Below are 27,690 nucleotides of genomic sequence, written 5' to 3' on the forward strand. Positions count from 1 at the left end.
GCGTTTGCAGTGCGGTTGTTCTTTATATGTGACTCTTTCTAAACGGAACAACTAATTGATATATCTTACTCATTTTTATTTCGCTTATTTTCATTGGCACGCACTCTGCTTGTTCAATGGCAAACACATAGGCCCAGATCTGCGACGCATGTTGTGCAACAAATGCGTCACATCCTGCGACACAGTAGTGCGAGACTCAATGTCACGTCGAATTACACGACGAATACCTATAGATTTATTTCATTTCCGATCTTGCTTCCGTCCTTCCTTCATATTAAAAAAAAAAAACACACACACACACACTTTTTTTTCCCGAAGATGCCAACAGTGAGAAAATCCTCTCTAATTATAGCTTTCGTGCATAACGTTGCTTGCTGTGTATGAAACATAGTATATATAAGGGCGCCACACGTCCGCGTCGTCGTTTCGTGCCGCACACACACACACACACACACACACACACACACACACACACACACACACACACACACACACACACACACACACACACACACACACACACACACACACACACACACACACACACACACGCATATGTATATGCGTATGTAACCGTAATATATACCGCTGCAGATGTCGTCCATGGGCAGCGTGGTCACCTCGTCCGCGTCGTCCCCCGCGGCCCCGTCGGTGGCGGTGAGCTCGATGGCCGCGGCCTCCATGCCCCCGGCGCCCGTGTCCCCGGCCGTGGCGCCTCCCCCACCCACGTCGTCGCCGGCCAGGGGCCACCACCACCACCACCATCACCACCACAACCCCGCGACGGCGCAGTCCTCGACGACGCACCACCAGCACCCGTCGACCGCCGCCGGGGCGATGCAGAGCCACAGCGCCCACCTGGGCGGCGTCTGGGGACAGGCGGTGCGGGGGTCGCCCGACACGGCGGCGGCGGCGGCTGCGGCCGCAGCCGCGGCCGCGGCCCAGTACTCGAGCCCGGCGCCGGCGCACGGACACCTGGCCGCGCACCACGCGAGGTTCGCCTTCCAGGTGCGATGCGCATGTTGGTACTGCTAAAGGAATCGATGGCGGTATATACTTAAGGCGGGAGCAGCTGCAGCTACGTGTAGTTGGAACTTGGACAGCTAAGGTATTTGCCAGCGATTAAGGGTCCTGGAATGAGGACGCGCCGGCAGCCCAGGGTGAAGATGTCGCCTGCTCTTTTGATAAATAAAGTTTATTGCTACTAGTATACACTTTAGAGGAGCGCCGGAAAGACGACGGGAATGGATGAAGGACGCTGGTTCCAGCGTCCTCCCTGGTAATTAGATCCCTAAATCACGATTTCTTTGTTCGTATGTGTGCTTAGCCATTTGCCGGCCACCTCCGCTAACGTCCCGATTGGGGGGCAGTTGTTACGAACAGTTATATATCGTAAGAGCTCCTTTGTAGACATGGTCCTAAACACTTTAATGACCTGTAGCCTCTGTGTTCTTCTAGGCGTTTTTTTTTTCTTGCTCTCTATGCGCAGTATATGAGCCTGCTCATGATGTTTGTTTTAGAACGCAGTTCTTAAGCGCCCGTTCCTGCGTTGGGCGTCGGCGTGCCTCGTCCTCCCTCGAAGTAACCGAGCGAACGCGAAGCGCAGCGGGGAATGAAAGAAGGCGATAACGAAGAGAGCGCAAAGAGGTTAGTTAGGAAGCATGAGGCGGAAATCGGAGGAGGAGATATGGCGAAAGGGTGAGGAGAAAAGCAGAAGACTACGGTGGCGAAAAGAGCGCGAGGAGGAAAGCAGAGGAAGCCGCCTTGAAGCACCGCCAGATGGCGCTCACGTCCCCGCATCCGCGGCAGCTCCAGCCGTCCGGAGTAAAAAAGAAAAGAACCAGAAAGCTCGCCTTCGCGCACAGCATTCACCGCTAGCGTTTCCTGGTAAAGATTACGGCTGCATTATTGAGTATCGCAATCGTCGGAGAATTTTTTTTAATGATAGCGATAGAGGGGACTTGTATTTTACAAGCGTAAATTAGATAAAAGGCTTATGCTGGGTTTGCAACTGCATCGCGCCACATCACTTTTTTTGTGAAAAATATTAAGTTTTAAAAAGATATTGTAAAATAATCTACCTAGCTAACACGAAAAACTATTCAGGTTATACAAAGTGGTATTTCGTCGCCCTGCCGGAACGATTGGCTCCAGAAACAGTGCCTAGGGGTACTGTGCGACGATATGAAAATATTCCGTTTTCTGTGCAACAGTTGTGAGCACAAAACTTCCGCAGTGACAGTTACGACTGCTTACCTGTAGGAATGCGAAGGCGTTACATATAGTAATATTTTTTCCCCGCGTGCTTCTTGTACGCGGAAGCTCTTGGCCGCGTTCTAACTGCGCCTCACCGAGGTCAAATCGAAACGCACCAAGCGTCTCAACGCGCTCGCTTGCCCGCGATGAGTTCATGACTCGATGGACCGCTTCAGCGGCGTTCAATTGGTCATTAATGTTTTTGCATCCACAGCTCATGAGTGCACATGCGTCCCTATTTTTTCCCCCTCTCTTTCCTCATGTCACTGCGTTCACGTTGGAGTACTTCATTCATCACGCCTTCTATGGCCTCCGTCAAAAACCGTCAGCGCGAAACAAGAAAGTGACAGAGCACATGTACTTAAACACCGTGCACGCGTGTTATGACGTTTTCTTGTTTCGCGCTGATATTCACTCAGCAATGCTGTGCCAATAGGCCCAAATAACCAGCATTATAACCTCCACGCGCGTGCACCGCATGAACCGTCCATATCTGGAGGACCAAACGGTGGCAGCGGGCCCTGCGGGAATGCTCCGGGATTATGCGTGTAATTCCTAATTGCTGTCGCAATTACACTAATAAAAGTAGTCCCCAGCTTAGCACCGCTCATTTTAGAAGTGTGCGACCGCATACTTTGAATATGATGTCCCTGCACCAACACGCACGCGCTTCACAGGCGGCCTGGCACTCTGAATTATAAAAGTAACGTTTCTGCATACCTCGTATCTTCAGCCAACTTGCGATTTCGTGTGCGCTGTGACGCGCTCTGGTATACCCTTAACGCAGCTCGAGTTAGATACCTCCAAAGTCGGTGAAGTCTACCTATAGTGCTACGAAGTAATGCATGACCGATGGTGGGGTTGAACCCGCGTCCCTTCCAGCACAGCAGCCAAATGCTCTAACCAATCGCGCACGGTCGCAAGGCGTGCTTCCCTCGTGCCAAAGTCGCACGTTGATACAGCCTCGGGTGTGCCTCGCGAGTCAGTTTCTCGCATTTTCCCATCGTGACAGCTTGCTCTTTGAGTCGCTGTGCTAGACTGCTCTGCCTACGAAGTTAGCCCAGATTTTTCGTCCGATGAAAACCTACAAAGGGGGCAAATAAGCACTTCGTACGGCCTAACTCAAAAGCTACAGTGACGTTTCGCTTCGCGAACGCGGGTTACGCGCAATTGTATGGGTGCTATTCTCTTTTTGTGCACTGCGCATAGAATATTTTAAAAATGCTTGGATTGTGTATAAGTGTGGCGTCCTCCCTCGGCATAACCGAGCGAACGAGCACAGCAAAGGATCAAAGAGCGAACGCGGGGCGCAGCGGGTGAGGAAAGACGCCAGCAAAGGGAGCGTGAGGAGGAAAGCGGAGGAGGCAGGGTATAGCGAAAGCGTGAGAAGAAAATCCTAGTGCCGCGCGCAAAACGCGCTCTGCGGCGATGACCGCCACGAGATGGCGCCAGAGTAGCGTGTCGTCGTCTGTTCACCGGTGGCATGCGGCAAACGCGTTCATCAGCATCGTCATCAGCCTGGTTACGCCCATTGCAGGGCAAAGGCCTCTCCCATACTTCTCCAACTACCCCGGTCATGTATACTAATTGTGGCCATGTTGTCCCTGCAAACTTCTTAATCTCATCCGCCCACCTAACTTTCTGCCGCCCTCTGCTATGCTTCCCTTCCCTTGGAATCCAGTCCATAACTCTTAATGACCATCGGTTATCTTCCCTCCTCATTACATGTCCTGCCCATGCCCATTTCTTTTTCTTGATTTCAAGTAAGATGTCATTAACTCGCGTTTGTTCCCCCACCCAATCTGCTCTTTTCTTATCCTTTAACGTTACACCTATCATTGTTCTTTCCATAGCTCGTTGCGTCGTCCTCAATTTAAGTAGAACCCTTTTCGTAAGCCTCCAGGTTTCTGCCCCGTACGTGAGTGCTGGTAACAACCTCCTATATGAATACGACAAGCGCGTCCACCGAAAGCAAATTCCTCCTTTACTAGATGCCTGCCGCGTTGTCCGGTAAACTCGGTTCCGTGTCCTCTCCCTTTTCTCGTCTAGTAAAGGAGGCATTGCGAAAGCACAAAGCGCCACGTGAGCGGAGGTCTGTCTGCGGCGGCTGCTGTGAATCGCGCCCACGCGTCACCCACGCGCTGCCTCTCACGATCTCCCGATTAGAGGGGCAGTCGCGCCACACTTCGACCCGTCTGCAATGTGCCGCACGACACAGATTGTCCGCGCCAGCGAATATATCGCGAAACGAAAACACGTATAGAGCTGCGCTCAAGTTTTGCATTAGGCAGTATCGTAATCGTGGGTGAATTTTTTTATCTCTCTCTTCTCTCTCACTTCTTTTTCTCAGAGAAAAAGGAAACCAGGAGTAGTTCTGGTTCGCTACCCTGCATGGGAAAAAGCTGTAAGGAGATCGAAAAGGAAAGGCACATCGAGAACAAACCCGTAGGCAATCTATATATAGCAGTAGCAGCAGGCAGTGTTCACAGTGTTTTATAGCCTATCGCCCGCAGACCTCAGGAGCCCGAGGAACAGAGATGTAGAATTTCGCGTGCAGTTGCTTTGGGAACTCTGCCCTACGAATCTGTTCTGATAGCGGGAAATTTTCCAGTTTGTTGAGGGCACTTCACACATTACTCGCCTCTTCGCGCCATATATCGCTGGCAGACAAAAAGGAAGGTGCAAACAACGGCCTCGATCGTCGCAGCTGCGGTTGTCGCGCACGTGGTTTGAGCTGTCGGCCATTCCGTTGATGAAGGCTTATACACATGTAATATAGGAGCAGGCAAATGTGGCACCGAGCCACAAACGGTGTAAGATGGTCTGTTCGTGTCGTGGTAAGATGCATGCTGCGGACGTGTGTATATATTTGCGTAAAGTGCGGATCCACTGTTAAAGGGAACGCTCAAATGTACGGCTCTCATTTTACTGGCGCCTTATATAGCTGCGAGTGGCTGCCGAAGCAATGTCAGTGCGCAGGTGTGTCGAAAGGAATCAAAAGATATACACCAATCACAAGCTATGGGCCGCAAGTCTATATAGTCGAACGGCAGACTGGGTGAGTTGGCGGTTTTCCATAATACTTAAAAACAAGCGCTACTGATACAGAGCAAAGGAAGAGAGCGGGGACACATCCGGCGCTGACGTATCCAGCTTTTCTGGACATGAGTGTTTAGTTCGCGTGAGTGCCACCACGTGGCGTACTAACCTTAAACTTTTCAAACTTCCCGCGGTGACGCGTGATGACGTCAACCAAACAAAATAAAAAATAATAATAAAAGCTATCCCTGCGCATTGAACATCGCCACAATGCTTGTCCCACCGATGTTATCAATGTTCTTGATCAAGCGTATTCGCTCGTCGCCTAGAAATTACTCGTCATCCTAAGAGCGTTTAGTCGCGACGAGCAGTGGTTGATTCTGGGCTTCTGATGCAGTTCTTTTCTTTCTTGTTTTCTTGTCCTTTTGTTTTTCTTCTTTTTTTCATTCTACGGAGTAAAGAAGCTAGCCTAATCGTCAGAAGTACTTCGCGGCAGCCTTTCTTCAGTCGGCACACATTGTTAACGTCCGAACATCGCACAGTGTCTCCTAGAGACGCCGTCGTAGACGGATTTTGATTTTCCCCTATCGAATTCGTTAAGGTGCACACAATTATTTCACTAGCGACTTTGCAATGCGCACTCATGGGCTACCGCCCCAGCTGCAAATCTAGATGTGCTTAAGTATTAAGACATATACATGGATAAATTGGTTTTTCACCTTGACACAAAAGTCACGATACAAGAGTTGAGCAAACTGTCCCTGTGTCGTCGCAGGGTGTGAGACCGGGCTAGTTGGCATTCCATGCTAAAGAGACTAGCTCAAGAGTGGACACGGGACACTAAAGAGGCGACAAGGATAAGCGCAAATTTCCAACTGGGCGCTTGTCCTTGTAGCGTCTTTAGTGTTCCCTGTCCACTCTTGCGTTAGGCACTTCAGTTTGTGTCGTCGTCCGTTAGCATGCTATGGCCGAAGCTGCTCGCAATATTACGTCACTTTTACGGGCCACCAGGCCAGGTACACCCTTTGGTACGACATATACAGTACTTGCAGTTAGTTTCCAAAGTAGTCTCCTATGGCGGTTATCCACGTGCGTGAAGCAAGAACGATATTTAAAATTATTGTGCAGTAATATATGCGGGATTTGTATGTTCTCCACATTCTCTACCATGTTGCCGTTCCGCCTTTATTATATAGCCGCAATGTAGACTAGCAGCTATCGAACGCCATAAAGGCTATCCACATACTCAAAGACCTCGCGCAGAACTCCTGACACTTAGTTGTATTCAAGAATTGTGCGACTGCACAGGACATCCTTAACGAATGTTACATAACACGTTATGAGGTTTTACTTGCCAAAACCACGATTTAATTATGATGCACGCCGTAGTGGAGGATTCGGGAATAATTTAGACCACTTGGGATTTTTTAACGTGCGCCTAAACCTAAGTACGCGGGTTTTCGCATTTCACACCCATTGAAATACGGCTGCCGTGGTTGGGATTCGATCCCAATACCTCGTGATTAGCAGCCGAACCCAATAAAAGCTAAGCAACTACGGAGGGGAAGGAATGTTGGCAGTAGGAGGAAGGTGACAGCCGGCAGGTGAGACAATTTGTTCCCATCCTCATTGCGCGAGAATCGGTACTATCTGTCGAAGAATGACACCGTAGAATGCACTGTATTCAATGTGATGGAGTCCGCGTCCAATATTTCAGACCCGAATCGTACTGTAACTACTGACGACCAGGCATCTCGCTAATACGTGCAGTCGCTTGACAGCTGCCCAGCGCTGGCGTCGGCCACAGGACCTACTTGACCTTTGTTCAACACTTGCCGACATTCTCGCCTTATTTCGCACCATTGCGTTTCAACTGAACTGCTTCAACAGCCAATTTATTTGCGCCAAAATTTGGCCACCCTGTCAACGTTATGGTTTCTTATTTTTAAGTCATCTTTTATATTTAGGCTAATGCTATCCTGAAATTTCTTGCTGTTTCACCTTTCCCGAAATTCCTGCGTTTTTGTCGGCCCTTGTTCATATTTTGGCGGATTTTTAGTAGACGTGGAAACCATTGCGTGGCCCCCTGACCAAGCTGCCCAAAAAGTCATTTTATATCCCTGAGGTCTTGTGCAAGCTTCTGCCTTCTTGCCGTTCATCAACCTCCTGGTTTCCCTGTCAACTGTATCCCATTTTGACGACTCCAATCCCACGGAAGTTGGCAACGATATAATGTCCACGGGTTTAAAGCCAGTTAAATCAATTCTACTGTGGATACGACAGCCGCTTTTGCTCACTGTGAATGGAAATATTGCGTTAATGAGTGCCATTCCTAAGCATTTAAATTGACAGTGAAAAAATTATGCGAATCCCATGTATGTGCGAATCGATGTAAACAAAGGTTTCTGTGTTTGTTGTCATTGTCATACGTAATCTCCACAGAGTAGAGAGGCACTCTCTAATGAAATGCTGTTAATGTTTGCCTGATTACGCCTGCCATTGTGATGCAAATAAACGGGCCTTCAACTCTTTTTCTCCGGAATAAACGCTGAATGAAATGCTGGCGTGATTGTAAACAAGATCAACAAGCGCCGTAGTGCTCGATCTTATGACGTCCATATTCGGAAGCTTATATTCGTGAATTGTTTTTTTTTTTTTGGGGGGGGGGGCGATGTGCTCTTGTACTTTAGAAATGTCCCTTGGACGTCTCTTATGTGCTCGTTTGTATTCTCAAGTACGCAATGAAAACTCTCATCGCTGCAACTTCATGATGTCCTGGTGGCAGGCCACCATGGCGTGTCGCGCAAGTATGACTACGCTGATTCATTTGGGTTGACATATACTATATTGTGCGTCATACTTCGCCACATTCATTTTTCGAACAATGCCAGAGCTCGAAAAGGGCGGCCAACTCACTAGGTCCCTTTCCTCTGTTTACTTCCGCAAAATGTGTGTTTATCGCTGTGGTTACCAAATACGCCCAGCAGTATGCTACGACTCAAGTCTTTCTGGCGGCTGAGCAACTGAAGTCGCAGGCTTCATTCCACATGGCGTCGACGTTCAATATGGCTATCCTCAATTACTTTTCGCGGACTTCGCTCACCGCCTTGTCTCCAGTGTCATCTCTTACGGTACTCGCTCCTGCTAGACACAACACAAACACGCAACGACCTTAATGAAGTATCAATTACAGGCTAGTTGACACACTGTCGACGTATATTTCCGCTGAGCACCGAGATTGGAGCGTTGTCCTGTCTATGGTGACATTATCCGTCTACAGCCTCTCTCAACAACACCGCTCGTTACTCATCACGTTTTTTTTTTTTTTTTTTTTTGTCGGCAAGAGCATAGCGTATTTCCTCTGAATGTACTTTCGGCTTTAAGTGTGACCTTGCACGCCCGCTTATTCTGTTACGTTGACGGCGACCGTTGTCGTCAGGATGCCCCCTCATACTGAGCTTCGCAGTCACCAGAGAGCACAGAAAGCTGTCTTCACAAACAAACCACCGAGATTCGAGCCCATCTCCCAAATGCTCCATCTTACATTTGGGAAATGGGCACGCTAACCATTACGCTACCACCTGCCTCCACCAATTTCTGTTTATCTATCTGCCTGGAGCAATTGCCGGACTTGTTCGCCAGGCTAAACCCGCCTGCTGCTACAATTCACCACCACCACTACCATCCCACTTCACGTTTTTGCCGCAGACGCAGGCAGAATGGATGCAGAAACGAAAAAAAAGTAAAGATTGCTTGAGCGGCCAGCTGGCCGCATGACCTTAACTTTGGCAGGTTATTCTCATTGGAGCGCATGTAGGCTTGCGGCTGTGTGCAGATTGTGGGTCGCCTTAGCTTTATTGTAAATTTGCTTTCACCGACTCTTTTCAGCTAGAACTCAAATGCCGGAAAAAATGATACCTACCGTTGAATATTTTTTTCTTGTTTTCTTGGTTTCAACCGAAAACGCTGATTTACACAAATAGTGATCTTTTTAAGAAGTGGCATAAAGATACTACATTTCGAGGTCATGTAATTGTGTCAATACGGGCCGGCACCACGTATCGACGAAAGGGCTTCACAGTGCCGATGCACGCGGCAGGTTACTCAATGAAGAAAACAGGAAGCGACTGTTTTTCAGTTCTCGCAACATATTGTAACAGATACGAAAGGCACGGACAAGAAGAGAAGAAAGAGAGGACGAAGAAAACGAGGAGTTAGAGAGGCCGGGCTGCGCTGCGATCACGCTACCATCATCGTCCAATTCTCCTGTAAATAGAACCATTTCTTCGCAACTCCTCGTAACAGTTGTGGTGGAAGGCGCTGCGTAATCGACACCCGAAGACGGAGGCTGAACCACAAGTTCTTCGACGGAGCCGTCGCCTTGCTGGACTCCCACCGAATTCACCGGAGCTGAACATGTCCCGCGACGCAGAAGAACAACGGCCCATTCCAACTGCTGCCCCGACAAGTTCTGTTCTGCAACTGAGAGATTCGCGTCCCTTCGCCTGAAAATCGGACGAAGACGTCGAGGAATGGCTCATCCATTATCACCGGGCGAGTGCCGCCAACAGGTGGAACAGCGCTTCTCAGCTTTCGAACGTCGTGTTTTTTCTAACGGATACTGCGTTGGTGTGGTTCGACAACCACGAGGAAACATTCACAACATGGGGAAGATTTGTTTCGGAAATCAAAGAGCGATTCGGCGACTCCGCGACGAAAAAGAAAAGGGCAGAACAGGCGCTACTGCAACGTGCGCAAGTACCAGGCGAAACGTGCACGACCTACATTGTGGCAGTAATAAAACTGTGTAGGATGGTGGACTCTGGAATGTCCGAGGAAGACAAAGTCGGGCACATCCTAAAAGGAATTGCCAAGGATGTTTACAATTTCCTCATTGCAAAAGACAGCCTGGCTTCCGTCGCTGACATCATTCGGCACTGTCGCACTTTCGAGCAACTAAAGACGAGGCGCATAACGCCGAAGTTTGGCAGGCTAGCCAATGTAACGACAGTTGCAAGCGTGGACAGCAACCAGCCCCTTGGTCTTGAATCAACGATCCCACAAATAGTTCGGGAAGAACTCAGCCTGCACACGCAAGTGACACATCCAGGCACACATAGCTTCCGCCTACCCCTAGATTTTGAGCCAAACGTGGCATCCTTCTCCCCGTATCCTGCGGCAAGGGGCACTGAGGATTATGAACTCACGCCCCGACAGCAGTCACGTCTCTACGACAGAGGCCCTACTTATGACGCTCGGCCACAACGAGAGCAGCTGCGTTTTTACCCCCGAGGCCCTGCGACTTCTGTCAGGCCACGACAAGAACAGCACCGACCCTACTACCACGACGCGACTTATGAAAGATATAACGGATTTCAGCAAGCAGCAGAGACACGTTATCCACATGACCACGAACTTTCTCGCCGCCCGCAGCCGTCTACCATTCGTTTCGAGGAAGACGCTGAGAACCGCGACCCTCCCGTGTGCTGCAACGGCGGTTCCACAGGCCATATAGCTCGGTATTGTCGCCAAGCCCGTCAATCACATAGGACACCATCGATGTTCTCGCCACTCAGAACCCGTACTTCATATGACCTGCGGACGACCGATTTGCTTCCAAGGGATCACTTCTCACACGAGACCAGACGCAGTGATTCGCCAGCATCTGAGCGGAGTTTGACGCCACCAAATAGCCGTCCCCGTCGCTCTCCGTCCCCTCGGCGCCGTTCTTCCTCACCGCCCCCGGGAAACTAGCATCCGCGACCAGTGGATGTGTGGTCGCCGGATAGTCTTTGCAAGAAATACCTCTGCCTGTTGTGATGTTCAAAAACACAGTGAATGTCTCGATTAACGGAATACCGACCATGGCGTTAGTTGATACTGGGGCGACTGTGTCTGTGATGAGCCTCGCTTTCAAAAATCGGCTAGGCCATAAAGTTATGTTTTCTTGGAACGACGGTATTACCTTTCGTGGAGTAGGCGGCGAGTGGCTTCATCCCCTTGGTGTTTGTGCTGTGAGTGTTTTGTTGGCTGGGAAAGTGTTTGTGTCGGAATTCCTTGTTCGTTCTCGTTGTTCGCACGACGTTATTCTTGGTATCGATTTTCTTGAACAGTGCGGCGCTTCCGTGGACTGTGGTTGTGGCGAAATCTCATTGAACAAGTTATTTATATCAGCACATTCCGAACAAAGCTTGAGGGGTGAAGACGGGGACACAGACACACTCAGTGTTCTTGATGAAGTGATTGTACCATCGTGGTGCCTGACGCCCGTTCGTGTTTCTACAACTACTGTTGATGCTGATTGTGTTGACCTTGTATAGTTAGGCCTCTCCGCAAAAAACTGTGCTAAAAAATATACTTGTGCCCTGCTCTGTCGTGTGAATGACGAAAGGAGTCGCCACATTGTGGGCGCTGAACTGTTCCGCCACGCCGGTTGCCCTTCCTCGCGGTATGAAAATCGCTCTTTTCGATGAAGCCGCATGTAGTTCAATAGCGGCACTAACTACCGACGTCTCTACAGCTTGCTGTCCTTGCGATAATCGCCATTCTCAAGATCTAATGCTTGGCATGATCAGCAAGGCTCTCGGTACATCGGAACGGCAAGCACTGGTACAAGTCCTTGCCAGGCATGAGGCCGCATTCGACTTCACGCATGGAGATGCACCCCTTCATTTACCGTCGTCCCGCGCTCGTCACAGAATAGATACCGGCTCAGCATACCCCATCCGCCAGAAGCCCTACCGAGTGTCATCGTCCGAGCGCAAAGTTATTGCCGAGCAAGTCAAGGAGATGATGAACAAAGGTGTCGTTCAAGAGTCATCTAGTCCATGGGCAGCCCCAGTAATCCTGGTCCGAAAAAAAGATGGCTCCTGGAGATTCTGCGTGGATTACAGACATCTAAACGCAGTGACGAAGAAGGATGTCTATCCACTACCGCGAATCAATGACATCATTGATTGCTTACACGCTGCTTCTTACTTCTCAACACTTGATTTGCGATCGGGGTACTGGCAAATACCTATGGACCCTGCCGACAAGGAAAAGATCGCTTTCGTGACTCCAGATGGCCTATTCGAATTTAATGTTATGCCTTTTGGCCTTTGTAATGCTCCTGCCACCTTTGAAAGATTCATGGACACAGTACTACGTGGTCTAAAGTGGGAGATATGCATGTGTTACCTCGGTGATGTTGTAATCTTTGGCCGCACGTGTGAAGAACATAACGAACGCCTCAGCCTCGTTCTCGACTGCATTGAGAAAGCTGGACTGGTCCTAAACTCAAGAAAGTGTCGGTTCGGCGAACGTCAAACACTGGTCCTGGGACACTTAGTCGACAAGGATGGCGTCAGACCCGATCCTCGTAAGATTGAAGCAGTGAGCTCCTTCAAGCCACCGCAGTCAGCACGAGAACTCCGCTCATTCATTGGCCTATGTTCGTATTTTCGTCGTTTTTTTCCCCGGTTTGCCGACATCGTTTACCCGTTGACAAGTATTTTGCGACAAAATGCATCCTTCAATTGGACACCAGAGTGTGACGCATCATTCTCTCAACTGAAGTTTATACTAACGTCAGCACTCCTCTTGCGTCACTTCGATCTATCTTGCCCGACTGAAGTTCACACTGATGCGAGTGGAATCAGGATAGGAGCGGTGCTTGTACAACGTCACAGTTGCGCAGAACATGTTGTCGCATATGCCAGCCGTTGTCTGAGCAAATCTGAACGCAAATATACGGTTACGGAACAGGAATGCCTGGCAGCCGTTTTCGCCGTACAAAAGTTTCGATGTTATCTTTACGGTAGACCATTCAAGATTATCGATGACCATCATTCTTTATGCTGGCTGGTCGGTTTGCGTGATCCCTCTGGTCGCCTCGCACGTTGGGCGCTGCGCCTCCAGGAATACGACTTTGTGGTATCGTACAAGAGTGGCCGTCGTCACGCTGGCGCCGACTGCCTCTCTCGGATTCCTCTTGCGACTACCGACTGCGAGGCTGAGAATTTTGACGACTGTCTCGCTGCTGTTACTCCTACGTTCCCTGACGCGGCAGACTTTCAGCGAGAACAACGGGATGATGTTACCCTTGATCCGCTTTTTGTCGCCGCCCGTACTTCTAAAGGCAGCGGTCGCTTTACTGCCCGTGATAAATTGCTGTACAAAACTAATTACTCCGGGCATGGAGCGCGTTTTCTGCTTCTTGTCCCCGAGAGTTTTCGCTCCGACGTTCTACGCGCCATGCATGACGATGTGACATCCGGCCATTTCGGCTTCGTACGAACGCTGCACCGCACGCAGGAGCGCTTTTACTGGCCCAAGATGTACGAAACAACCAAGCGCTATGTCGCTAGTTGTGAAACGTGCCAACGTCACAAGCGACCGACCACCGCAGCCCCGGGCCCCCTTCGGCCATTGACACCGCCCAGTACGCCGTTCGAGCAAGTAGGCATTGACCTTTTGGGTCCATTCCCGTTATCTAACAACAGGAACCACTGGATAATTGTCTGCGTAGACCATCTTAGACGGTATGGAGGAACTGCAGCCATACCGTCTTCCACCGCTGCTTGCGTGGCGGCCTTCCTGCTCCGTTCCGTGGTCCTTCGTCATGGCCCACCACGTGTCATCATCAGCGACCGTGGTCGCCAGTTCACGGCTGATGCCATTAAAGAGTTACTTCGTTTGTGCACTTCACAGTTCCGTCATTCCACGCCGTATCATCCACAGACCAATGGCCCCGTTGAAAGGACAAACAGAACGCTGACTAACATGCTTGCCATGTACGTCTCCTCCAATCATAACTGGGACGACGTGCTGCCCTTCATCACTTATGCATACAACACGGTGAAGCACGAAACCACGAACTATAGCCCATTTTATCTCCTGTATGCAAGGTTACCGCGAAGCCCTCTGGACACTTTCTTACCCTTCGTTCTGCACAGTGATGATCCTGTATCGAAGACTTTGTGTCTCGCCGAAGAAGCGCGTCGAATAGCTCGTCTTCGTACTCTGGCCTCGCAAAGTCGTTCGAAAGAGCGATACGACGACCGTCACGTACAAGTATCGCTGCAAAAAGGTGACTTATTCCTCCTTTGGACACCGCAACGCAAGCGTGGATTGTGCCAAAAGTTCTTGTCACAATATTCAGGCCCATTTGTAGTTGTGGACCGCCTGAGCGAACTCACTTACGTCATAGCTCGCCTCCTGTGCAATGGTCGGCCATCAAGCAGAACTCAGCTGACTCATATTGCTCGCCTGAAGCCTTTCTACCCTGCTTGTACATCCTGACTCGCCCCACGGGCTTCGTCTGCTTGCGGGAAAATGTAACAGATACGAAAGGCACGGACAAGAAGAGAAGAAAGAGAGGACGAAGAAAACGAGGAGTTAGAGAGGCCGGGCTTCGCTACGATCACGCTACCATCATTGTCCAATTCTCCTGTATATAAAACCATTTCTTCGCAACTCCTCGTAACAATATTGTACACAGAACACAAGGCACCCACCATCATGACGTTTTATTTTTGACAACTGCGACACAAAATGGCGGACTGATATACTTCCTAAAGGGGTTTAATTTTATTTTTTAATCGCAGAACCGCAAGCACAGGTTGCGTCGCGCGTATACCGCAGCCACGTACTGTGGCCGCACTCCTTTTCCTCTAACAATGTGGCCCCCGGCGGCTTCACGCGCTCCCGTAGGTGGCGGATTGGACTGTCACTCCAGAAGTTTAAATACACAACCTCTTTGCATAGAAACGACGGCATGACTGTTATCATATTGTTGGCTTGGATATGTTTGGCACGAGGCCCAAGACCCTGTCTTCTAACACGTTCTTATGTTTACGTTCGCGTCTCTGTCTTGAAGGGACTCACACCGTGACATGCTACAATGGTGCTTGCGTTTGGCGTATGTAAGGCGAAAAACGCGGTTCTAAAATGTCTGTTCACTAACTTGTGCAGTAAACCCATGTTTATAGTATTCGCGCAGTATAGTAGTAGTACAGTAAGAGTCACGAGTATGGCATCCGTAACCGCAAGCGCCACGTTATGGTCGTAACTTGTCGGGACAGCGTAGTTGTAATCCACAGACCCTGCCACTAAGGAATACGTGGCTAGGCATGGCTGATGAATAAGTAATTGCGAAGATTGGTTTTCAGTAAAGGTTTGTTACCAAGAACGGTGGGAGCCTAGACTGCCGCAAAGGGCGGATGCTGGGCGGTGACTCCAATCATTTACTCGGCACATCACACATCTACACTGGAATTCAACTGGTTTCGCCAACTCTTGCTTATATTCTCTCGCCTCTAAGCTGCGACTTCGCCTGCCACCCAGGCCCCAGCTTTTCCTCTTTGTCCCCCGCTTCTTTCCCAGTCTACTGAGACGTGCTTCCACTGATGCTTGCTCCTCCCTTTTCTCAATAAATAAAGGCATTCATCCATGCATGCCTAAGCTACTGCAGAAAATAGCGTGTCTTTATCTCCATAACCACACTTTCTCTCACCTGGACTCTCCCATCGCAAAACAAAGTTGCCGTGTTCCAAATGGCTGGGCGTCACATATACAATTTTCTAGAAATGGCCAGTAGCACGGCGGGCAATTCTCGGTGGGTGACGAGACATTATATGGAACACCTTCTCTGCCATATCCACACTCAGTGCTCTGCTTCGTGAGCTACTATTAGCCGCTACGACGATGTACGAAATGAAAGAAACCTAGCTGGGCTGGTCGCGCGCAGCTCTTTTTGGATTCGTGATGCGTCAGTTTAAATAATAATATTTCTTATCTAAGCCTAAATGACAGCGATATAGGCGAGGTGAGTTACGGTAGCTAGTTGGCTTGGACTAACGACGCTCTTCACGCAGCACTTTCGTCTTATGCGTGTTTGCGAACGGGAATGAAAGACAGGAGGGTAACACGCCTTCCTGAAATGAAACATTCAGAATAACCCTTTGTTTGGCGGTTGGACATATGTCGAGGGTGCCCAATACGAACAATCTGCAAGTCTGTATCACCTTGCAAAGGGGAACTCAGATGAAACGTTGTCAAACGGATAGGCTTTTAATTATCGTAAGTAGATCTTTATTGAAATTCCTTACCATGAAGTCAAAGCCGACTAATAAGCATTTAAATTTTCTGTGTTATTAAAACATCCTGTTAGTAAAAGGTTGCTGTGCTTTACAGCCCCCTAAATTAAAACGTAAGTTATGGAAAATAAATTGGTGCGGTAAATGTGTAAACGCAGACGCAAGAAAAGGCCTAGTTCATTTCCCAGTATTCTCTCAATAAAGATGGAGCACCTCTATACTCTCACGTTGTAGAAATGTCAAGAACAAAACACTTCCAGAAGAGTCAGTCACGAATGTTACTCATTATAAGATGAGCTTGCGCTGGAAAAGAAAATAACACTCAAAGATACCGATGGCTGCGCGCAAAGTGCTTCCTCTGATTCCGATCTACGGATCAAGGCGTCGGTTCGTCAGATTGGAATGCTCGTACATCGCAGCGCAATCTCGGGTCGGCAAATGTGATGGAGAATGTACGCCAGTATTCGCTTCACGCGCACAATCTGATAAGATAGCGCTCTTTCGCTATTGAATTCGTGCCAACATACTGGATATTAGAAACACATGCAGGCGCATCTTGAGCTAACTGATAACTTTGGAACTGTGGTTAGACGCTAAAAAAAGCCCCCTCCCCCCCCCCCCCCCTTAGAAGGAAGAATAGAGTTTCTTTCAATATTAGCTGAAACATAGTGCTGGTGGTATAAAAAGGGCCCCCAACACTGCACAGCGGCGCCGATTGACATACAGGAAATTCAAGAGTGAACCACTTTACAATTACTGGTATTTATCAAACCAGCATATCGTGGTTTAATGTAGCCCTGTATTCCAGGGGCCAGTTCCACCACGGGTACAGTGTCGGAGCTCATATTTCATGTCAGCATTAATTGTCACAAAATCAAAGCATTTTTTCTTTAGATCTTAACATTAGACAGCCAAAATACATGCAGCGAAACCCTCACCTTAATATTTCAGTACTTTTCGTTCTAACGTACATATCCGTGCTGATCCATATGTTACAAACTGCTGAAAATGTACCCAATGCTTTCCTACAGGAAGCTGTTTTTATTCCTTATGATGCCAGGAAACCGAGTCTGATGCCACCAACGCTCAGAAACCTAATCGGGAGCGCGCACAGTGTTCTCGCACACCTTGTGGGATGTGCCGTAGCGCTGAGGTGCTTCTTGTATAATGTATGAGAATCGGTTGTAAAGACAGACGTGCAAGGTTGGGTCATGTGCTTAAGCTCATGAAGTTGATTTGTGCCAAGATAAGCTGTCCAAGCTTTCACACTTACTTTATAAGAAGCCTATATACAGCACCATCAATATGCCGGCTGCTTTTAACTGCACGAAACAAAACTATTCGAACGATGCAAACAATGTTAACATCATTTTATCATTCAAGTGTTCAGATTGGTAACCTCTAGATGCGGAGTAAGTTGAGAAGTTGTTTGCGTAATTAACAAAGCTACGTTAATTAAATTTTCAGTAATGGTTTTTACGTGGTTAAAGAAAATGAGCAGTTTGGAGCCCGTCCTCGAGATTAAGCGGCCAAGCGAACAAATTTCGACTAAACATGCTTCTGTAAGAGCAATGCGAACAAAAATTTTCCAGGTAAACACTCTTGGAAGACGTAACTGATGCAGAAAAAGAACATCTGTAAAGTCAAAGAAAGAACAGCACTTCACGACGGGACACACACAGGGGGGAACCACACACAAACTGCGCTAACATTAGGCGCTGTTGTTTATGTGATAATGAAGCAACTAGCCCGTCAGTCATTCCTTCCAAACCTGTAAAGTCAACCTGACCACATCTAGCTTTTTGTGATGCTATGATCAATAGTATGGCCCCGTGAACATGTGCCCATGGTCACATAGTCGCGTTCCATTTTTATTCACGCTGCTTTCTCGAAGGCAAGCATTTTAAAGTTTTAATGTCAATACGGCAGTGAACGTGTGCCGCCGAAAGCTTGCTTGTTCGCAGAAGAGATGCATGACGGAATGATGGTGCAGATTTAGCGTGTCGTCGGCATCAAGACAGTGCACTGCCGCCGAGGGAAGGAAGATAACGAAAGTGAACAGCTTGGTAGCTGCTCACGGAGCCGTGCCGATGGTGGCGGTGCCATCATGACAAAATCTGAGGCGGCGATATTCACGGCTTTTTTTTTTTTTTTTTTTTTTTTTTTTTTACAACGAAGTCGTTAAGAGTATGCTTTAACTCGGGCCCACCTCCGACGTGGTTTATTCACATAAATGTAAAACGCCGAAGCGATTTTCTGAGATAACCCCTTGGCCGATTTTAATAAATTTTGCTGGATTCAGGAGAGAAAGGTAAATTCTAGTGACTATTGGAAGCGGAATTTCTATTTAGGGCTTGAATTCTGGTAAAAGATTTTCAAAATCCGAAAGTGCGAAAAATACAGAAGCACGAAGTTTACAAATTAATAACTCCGCATCAAGAACTGATATCGCGGTTATGTAAACAGAATCCTTTAGACAATTCGAAGCGGACAAATGCAATATGCCGATTTATATCTTACATGAAGTCGTTACGTTGTGAACAAGGGTTGTGGAAAAGGTGTATTTCCACATTACTAATTTTTTTTTAGATTCATGCGTAATATATCAATTTTGTCCGCTTTAGATCTGCTGTTAGATGCAATGTACAGAATTGTGATATCAGTTTTGATTACCGAAAGACAGAGTTGTAAAGTTGGTTTCGTTGTCTGAAAATTTTTGATTTTTGCCAATTTTGAATAAACAAATGATGACCTAAATAAAACATTCTAAACCAACAGTCACTAGATTTTAAGTATTTTTTCTAAGTGCAACAAACCTTGTAAAATTTGATGCAGTGGTTGTGGAGAAAAACGAATTATCCTTTTACACGTATTTATATAGGACCACCAGAGCTAAAGGTTCCTCTTCAGGGCTACTTTCCCCACTATCGCGTCCGCGCATAGAGCAAAATCCCGAAGATAGCGTAATACCGGCCTCACCCGCAGAAGAGGTGCAGCAAGCGTTCAGCTCTCCCCATACGTCGGCTGATCCCGAATGTAACGCCATGCCAGGCCGACCAGCGGCGGAGGTGCAGTTCGCCATTAAGGGGCCCACATACACAGCTTTGCTGGTCATCTTCCTTCACAGAGTGGGAGGGCACTGAGATTTTTTACTTAACAAACATTAGGTCATCGACGGCGAAACCAGGGACACCAAAGCCGTCCTCGGGCTCCACCTAGAAAGCGCCTTCGACAAGGTTACGCACTCTGCCATCCTGGCGCAGGTATCGCATCTAAACCTAGGCGAGAGGGCGTACGAATATTTCAAAGGCTTCCTCACCGGCAGATGGCGGAGCTCAGACCCGGCGACCTGAAGACGGACGAGAAGACATTAGGGAGCCAGGGCACTTCCCAAGGCTCCGTCATCTAACCCATGCTATTTAATCTTGTTATGATTCAAGTTGCCAAAAGACTATGCCAGCTTGAAGGACTGAAGCACACGATATACGCGGACGACATTACGCTGTGGGTGGACGGGGGCAGTGATGCCCGCACAAAATCCACGCCACAGACGGCAGTCGACACGGTCGAAGAAAGCTTGGAAGGTACGGGACTGCGTTGCTCCCCAAGTAAGTTGGAGCTCCTGCTTTACCAACCGATCAAAACGCACAGAATCAAGAAGCAAAGGAAACACGAAAAGATCAAGATCCGCACCAGGGATGGTAACACAATACCGACGGTCAGCAAGATCCGAGTCCTGGGCATGACGATCGAAGCGCTCGGCAGGAACGGAGACACCATCACCCGCATCATGGGTAAGGCGTCCAATGCCAGCAGACTGCTCAAGCGCGTTACCACCAAGAAGGGAGTCATGAAGGAGGAAAACTTCATCAGGCTTATACACTCCTTCGTAGTCTGCCAGTGTACGTGGCAGCCTTCCACAAGTGGGTGTAAAGCGAAAAGAACAAGCTAGACATCCTAATCCGGAGGGCTTACAAGACACCCCTCGGTCGACCTGAAACTACCAACACGAAACGTCTCCTCCAGCTGGGCATACACAACACGCTCGACGAGATCGTCGAAGCGCAAAGAGCCGCTCAGTTTGAAAGATTGTCATCAACAAAGGCCGGCAGAAAGATTCTGTGCAGTCTAGGCATCGGTTATCACGAACAGCAGGGACCAAAATGCCCCGTCCCCGACCACGTACGTACGAAGCAACGTGGAGCGAAGACCAAGAAAAACAACTACAGGCCGTCCAGCAGGTCATCGAGGCGATGGCTAGGCAGGAGCCTGGCGAGCCGGCAACGGCGAGCGGGGATCCTCGCAGAGCACCCGATGTAAGAGTTGGCAGTCGTAGCTGTAGGGAGGACCTTGTGGCGACAGGACTAGGCGAGCAGGATTTATTTACCATTTTAAGCAAGATACATTGGCAGTTTAGCGCGACTCCCATATGGAGCCCGCAAGACTATCATACAGCAAACAGCTTACGAGCACACAGCTCACTAGTACATTTCTAGCATGACAACGAACACTCACCTCCCGACGACGAGCACGCTCTAGCAGCCGGTAAACGCTGCTTATAAGCTCTCCGCTCGACGTCATAATTCGACGTCATCGTTCGACGTCACCGTTCGATGTCCCCGTGGACCAGCCCTTCTGGCGGAGGGCTCACAAACACGTGCCGCACACACGCACAGGGGAAAAGGGTCCGGAGCCGACGTCAGAGGGCTTCGTAGAACTCTGCTTTGTCTCGGGTGGCGCAGCCGAGTACCACATTCCTTAGTTGACCGCGCGCCACGTGGCTGTCGGTCATCCGCAGTTCTCTGAAGTGCGCCCCGTCTGGTGGGATTGGAACACGTGCTGCGGGCTGAAAGCTGGCACGTTGCCACCCCGTACGGCCATTCCGAACACCGCCACGATGACGACGTAGGCCATGTTCGAAGCGCGCCTTCGCGCTTTACTGCAGGCTCAATAAACGTTTTCCCAATCTAATCCAATTACTTATCCGCGTTTGTCCTGCATGCGTGTGCGATAGAAACCAGAAGCAGGTATGCATAGAAAATCTGAGGTGGCGGCGGCAGGTCGTAGCGCAGAAGTTAGCATGCCCAGCCCCTCCACGTACTTACATCTGCATTGACATGAGTTCGTGGTAGTGATAGCGACCACAGCTCTACTTTTTCTGCGCGCGCTAGCCATTGTGAAACTAAGGATGTAGTTAGCATGCCCAGCCACTTAATGCAAATTGCAGCAGTTACGAGTGGTGGAACCCCGCTGGGGCTGATTGTGAAGAAAGCTTCCTTTCTCTGCCCACTCTCGCGATGGTGAAGCTAAAATGAGGAGGAGGCCTGACGGACGCAACGTTGATGGCCATCATAACAGAATGGATGGACGACCTGCGGAAAGGACGAAGCACACCAAGTTTTTAGCACTTGGCCTAGAGTAAAGCGCTACAATGGCTAGTATGGCCTCACGGAGATGATAGACCGAACTGCTTCTCACTGCTAACACTGGACTGATACTAAGAAAATACTCCGTTCGCAGACACCACGCTACACTGAAATTAGCAAAACAATATCAGTTTATGAACTGATAGTGTCAATTATCTGGTGTCCTTATTGTGCGTGTGAATGGCATAAAGGTCCTAGCAATGAAATGGTAGTATCTTTGTGTTTGCTGCTGTTGCACACAAACAAAATTTGTTGAAGTGATCGGACAGCGATCTACCAGCAGAGAAGACCAACCCGCAAATTAAAAATAATTGCTGGTTTCAGATCTCCGATGTACTTTGCGCTCAGCTACTATCTGTAATATTTTTTTTTCTTTTTGTGCTCTTATGAAGAGGAAAACTCCACATTACTACAATAACAACAGTACACAAAATAGACTGGCTTTGAAGCTGTGACCACGCACCGCACTTTTGTACATTCAGCACATGTAGTATTGGGGCAACGCGTTTGAGCAAAATGATTAGGTCTTCGGTGAAAGCGCTGTGACAGGCGGGAAGAAATCGTTGTCATGCCCGGTCGAAATAATACTATCTGAAATCTTATTTACCTAACATATTTTTTGAGAAATCACTATAACCCTTTATACTTTTGCTTCGTACGAGTTATGTACTAGCTTGCCTCGTCAATCTCAAAAATGTATTGTCTTTGTGGGAGAAGGCTTCCGAAAAAACGGCCCAACATAACAGTAAAACATCCAGCATGGTTTCTATTCAGGTGATTGACGAAATTCTGCACTGAGAACGTGTCGACTAGGTGCGATCGAAAGTTGAATTATGATCGTTGTAAGCTTGTGTTGCGTCTAGCATGAGCGAGTAGTGTTAGCGGTGTCATTGGCGTGAAAATGGTCAGCTCGGTCTGCGATTTGTTTTTGTGGATCTCCACATTGAACGTCGCAGTCGTTACGATGAGAGCACTCCCGTGACATCATTAGCTCAGTGGGCTGGGAAGGCTCGAGTGGTAGCTCACCTTGAGAGATATAGGTAACAATTATTGATATACGTACTTTGCGATGATGAAAAATATGCAGAAACACCACTGGTGTTGTCTAACTATTCGTAAACAGGCCCCGACTTTCAATTGGCCCATCCCAAACATTAAGTAGGCCCATCCCCAAATTTCAAGTTGGCACACCCTCAAATTTAAGTTGGCCCACCCTCAAGTTTAAAGTCGGCTACGCCCGATTTTCTTTTTGCCCAGCCTTAAACTTCAAGTTGGCTCAACCCCGAATTTCAATTGGGCCACCCCTAATTTTCAAGCTGGTCCACAGACGAATTTCCATAAATCGTCCTCCAAATTTCGAGCCGACGCACCCCAAAATTTAGGTTGGCCCACCCCCATATCGGCCCCGAATTCAGATTGGCCGACCCCGAGATTGCTCCCACATTTAGGTAGGACCAATCCCATATCACCCCCAAATACAGATTGGCCCGCCTCCACAACACCACCAAATTTAGGTTGGCCCACTCCAATACGACCTGCCACTCGAGGTTGGCCCACCCCCATATCCGCCCCGAACTAACGCTGGCCCACCCCTCGATCACCTCAAATTTCGGATGGCCCACCGCAAATCGCCCGCCAACTAAGGTTAGTACACCCATATATCACCCTCCAATTCAGCGTGGCCCAGCCGCGCATCACCCCCATGGTTAGGTTAGCCTGTCCCCTTGTCAGCCCCAAATTTAGGTTGGCCCACCCCCATATCATCCCCAAATCCAGGTTCTCCCACCCCCATATCAGCCCCAAACTTAGCCTAGCCCACACCTCTATCACCTCAAATTTAGGATGGCCCACCGCAAATCACTCCCACATTTAGGTTAGCCCACCCCCGTATCACCCCCGATTCATCTTCGCCCAGCCCCATATCAGCCCCATGGTTAGGGTGGCCCACCCCCCATATCCCTCCCAAATTTAGGTTCTCCCACCCCCGCATCCTCCCCAAATCCAGGATGGCCCACCCCCCATATTCCCCCAAACTTAGGCTTACCCACCCCTATATCACCTCAAATTTAGGTTGAGCCACCCCCATATCAGCCTCAAATTCAGCTTGGCTCACTACCATTTCACCCCAAATTTATGTTGGGCCAATCCCATATCACTACCACATTCAACTTGACCAATCCCTGCATCACGGCCAAATTTATGCTGACGCCACTTCCAATTTCAAGTTGGCCACCCCACCCCTTTTTATAAAGACCTATGTATTCATATGGGAAATGCGTCAAGTTTTTTGGCGTTACAGACACGATTTCGCACGATTTTGCTACCAGATCACTGGGGCATTCACCAAAGAATGCTTCGCATTAAAAGCAACTGCACCGAACGAGCGACGCCATATGTTGATCCTAAATACTGACGGCTAGCCAAGCTAGCTTCTCTGTAGAGCGACCGGGGCAGACACAGCACGGGACATTTATTCAAATTATTTTTTTATGGCCACACCTACGGATTCATACCACTTGGCTGTAGAGAACACATTACCAGTAGCTATTAATTACACACTGCACATCTTCTCCTATTTGGTGCATTTCTTAATTGGATGAATCTTTGGAAATAATTAACGTTCGGGTAGCGACTCAGCTTAGCAGACACTTTGTTCCGCACGAATGTTGCATAGGAATGGCACTGGCCACCGGGTGGCATTGTGGCCCAGGTGGACCTCATTCGCTCGGAGTATGTGCCATTAAGGACAGGGGAAAGTCGAAGAAAACGCACCTTCCAGAAGGACGCAATAAGAATGGCCATTTTGTTCTCCCAGGTTCCACGCTACAAAGCACGAATTTTTTTTTTTTTTGCATAGCACAAAGCTTTGCGCAAGCTTCTAGTTATGATGTCCAATGAATAAAACCTTCATAAATGCGATGACTTAACAAATGAACACGACATTGCTGTGTTTTAGGAAGGAAAAATAGAAAACATAATATTTCAAGAGAACGACTCGAAAACCAGAACCGAAAGCAAATAATGAGTTTTGTGTTTTTTCCATCTGGTGGGAGACTATAAAACTAAGTCCTATGCGGCTATAAAAAAAAAACTGCGCCGCTGAAAAACCAGAACCGAAAGCAAATGCTGGGTTTTGTGTTTCTGCCATCTAGTGAGAGACTACAAAACTAGGTCCTATGCGGCTAAAAAAAAAGTCCGAAGCGAGAATCGAACCGCGGCCACCGCGAAGCGTGACTAAAGGTGCGCGCAATTCTACCGATCGGCCACGGCTTCCGAGGGTTCGCGCAGTGGTGCGAACATCTTTTTATAGATACCACATGAAATTTCATGACAGTGTTACAAAAAACGCTTTTGGGAACAGTGTTACGCCATGTGTGGAGAGTCGAGCTAGGCATCAATCGAAAGCTGAGTCTCCGGACTACATACGCTGCACTGCGTATTACGATAGAAGCCCTAGTGTAATCACAGCCACGGTTCTTGCCTCGAAAATGGAGTACAAATTTTCGTCGTTTCCATAGGCTTCAATTGCTAAATCTTTAACCGCTGTGGGAACAAAATTCTTACGTGCCATAGAGTGATCACTGCAGTTGGCTCGTGTGGATTGTCTTCCAGAACACGTCTGTCAGCTGCGTTTTTTGATAATCGACCTGCAGCTTTTGTTATTCGCGAAAAACCCGCTCGTTCCATTGAAAACGCGCTAGCTTCGTGCCGGGGCCGCTTGGGGCGCTAGTTGGTACGTGTCCAGGAAAGCTGGATATGCTTGTAAGTCAGCGCCGCGGGTGTGTCTCTGCTCTCTTTATTTGTCCTGCGCTGACAGCGCTGCTTTCTTTAAGTGTTATGGAAATCTAGTTGATTGTACCCTTGCAAGAAAAAAAAAAATGGGCATGCTGTGTACTCAAGCGCTTCCTTTAACAGTGGAAACGTCAGGAAACAACGAATGTATATAGACGGTGATATGGCTAAAACGGTCGACACTCAGATATCAAGCAACGGACAGCCTTTCTCAAAAATATATAAATGGGCTGGTCCGTGCCTTCACTGTATGTAACAGCAAAACCTCGTTAAGACAAAGTTGAAGGGGGATCCAGAATTACTTTGTTGTATCCGTGGTTGCATTTACTGCACTACGAACCTCTACGGAGATTTCAAAGGGAATTTCATCATTTTGTTATAACGAGGTTTGACTGAATGTCGTTCGGCTTTGTGGTGCGGTTCCCGTGGCGCTCCGGACGCTCTATAGACCTCTATAGGTCTCCCTTGTGTAACAGCAGCAGGGTGGGGCAATGGGGTAAATGTGGAAGGGAATAAGAGAAAGTGGGGGGAGAGAGAGATAGATAACAACCAGCGAGACGTCACGCCGCCTTTTGCGGCTACAGAGCCGTCTATTTGAACCTTGTCGCGTAATAAGTGTTCCCGCTAAGTGTGCCCACGAAAGCATATAATCTGTCACTCACACCAGTAACACAACTGAACAAAGGGTACGCCAGATGGCGCATTGCAAGAACGGGAAGTTCTCCCCTCATTCTCCTCCCATTTCGACTTGGGAGGCGTCGTGCTGTGATGCAAGCGGTTTGTGTTTTATTCGTTCCTTGAAACCTCGCCGGCAGCTTTAATTGCTTCGAAGACAAAGAAAGAAAGTGTCGAGAATCGTCGCATTATAGTCGGCAGTACGTTGGCACCCTGTGGAGCCTTAAAGACAAAAAGAGAGAAAGAAAGGAAAAGGAAAAAGAAGAACCAGGCAAAGGAACAGCAAAACCGAGGCCCCGTGTCCTTTTGGTCGGCGCAGAGAAAGCTCGCGAAACCATTGACCGGAGCCGGTGGGCTCTTAATTTGTGTCTCGCCTTTTTAATTGCATGCCACTACAGCGTGAGCAGTGTTTTCTAAACAATGCGCGCCTGTCCTTTAGCCTCAATTAGAAAAGGAGGTGACCGCAGATGGTGACTACGTGTTCTGAGTCAGGTCGCTCCAACTACAGAGTTTATTCTACAAAAATTACTAGAGGGGATTCTGACGCGGTGAAGCGGGAGCGGGAAGTATATATGCGGCTATAATTGCTTGTGAGGGGCATTTCTGAAACGTTCTCAGATACAGCCATCATGTCAATTCTGACTGGCTCGCAAGGATGCTACGACCCCTGTGATTGGCTCAAAATGCCAACATGGTTGACTTAAGCAACACAGTGGCATTTGACAGCGTTCCAGAATGGCACCCTGCAGCAGCATGAGAAGGATGGTTATATATATATATATATATATATATATATAACCACGTAAGCGCAGTCGGAGATCCATGATGAGCTCATAGAGATTTATATTAGGGGCACGCTAGCATTTGGGGTCCCCTAGCACCACGGTACTGCGCATGCGCAGTACTGTGGTCCCAAGCGCTAGGGGGCCCCAAACATAGCGTGCCCCCAATATAAAATACCCTAATACCACCATCGCTGCGTGCCGTCTGCAACACTTGCCCCCTGTCAAAGCAGCCGTTGACTTGATCTAATTGTCATAAGCGCCGAATCATTTCTTGTCATCGTGATAATCATAATCAGAGGACGTGCTCACTACTCACGACCGGTATACGTAGCAGTCATTCAACTCATTCACGCCGCACAGTATGTTCAGTCGGCGCCATGTAACACTCGTCTATAATACGTCTAGAAGTAGACGTCAAAAGAAATATGTGTTTCATCGTCAATATATGTGGAGTATTTTGTTTTCTATCCTTGGCCTAAGCCATTCATGTACCACTGATCGACAAGATGTTAGTCTATTCATATGTAGTTTATCTCCGCTGTTATTGAGGCGGAAGTTACTCACCGCATCATGGTTTCTATTCGCTGCGCACAATTGCGTTCGTAGCTCCTCCGACAAGAGCTGTCTGTTTCGCCAGTT

At 48.5% G+C, this 27,690-nt stretch overlaps 1 protein-coding gene across 2 annotated transcripts in view; it reads left to right on the top strand.

Moving 5' to 3' along the window:
* Window positions 1-609: 609 nt before the first annotated feature.
* The window catches only part of LOC126522918 (uncharacterized), a 102,866-nt gene continuing 75,785 nt past the window's right edge, over window positions 610-27,690 (top strand). Inside the window, exon 1 of one of the 2 annotated variants that reach the window (XM_050171762.3) lies at window positions 610-1,008. In XM_050171762.3, coding sequence (XP_050027719.3) covers window positions 667-1,008 — 342 coding nt within the window. In that variant the 5' untranslated portion in view covers window positions 610-666. The remainder of the gene's footprint in view (window positions 1,009-27,690) is intronic. The other variant, XM_050171763.3, reaches the window with a different exon arrangement.

Source organism: Dermacentor andersoni, chromosome 6 (assembly GCF_023375885.2).
Source record: "Dermacentor andersoni chromosome 6, qqDerAnde1_hic_scaffold, whole genome shotgun sequence".
Lineage (NCBI taxonomy): Eukaryota > Metazoa > Arthropoda > Arachnida > Ixodida > Ixodidae > Dermacentor > Dermacentor andersoni.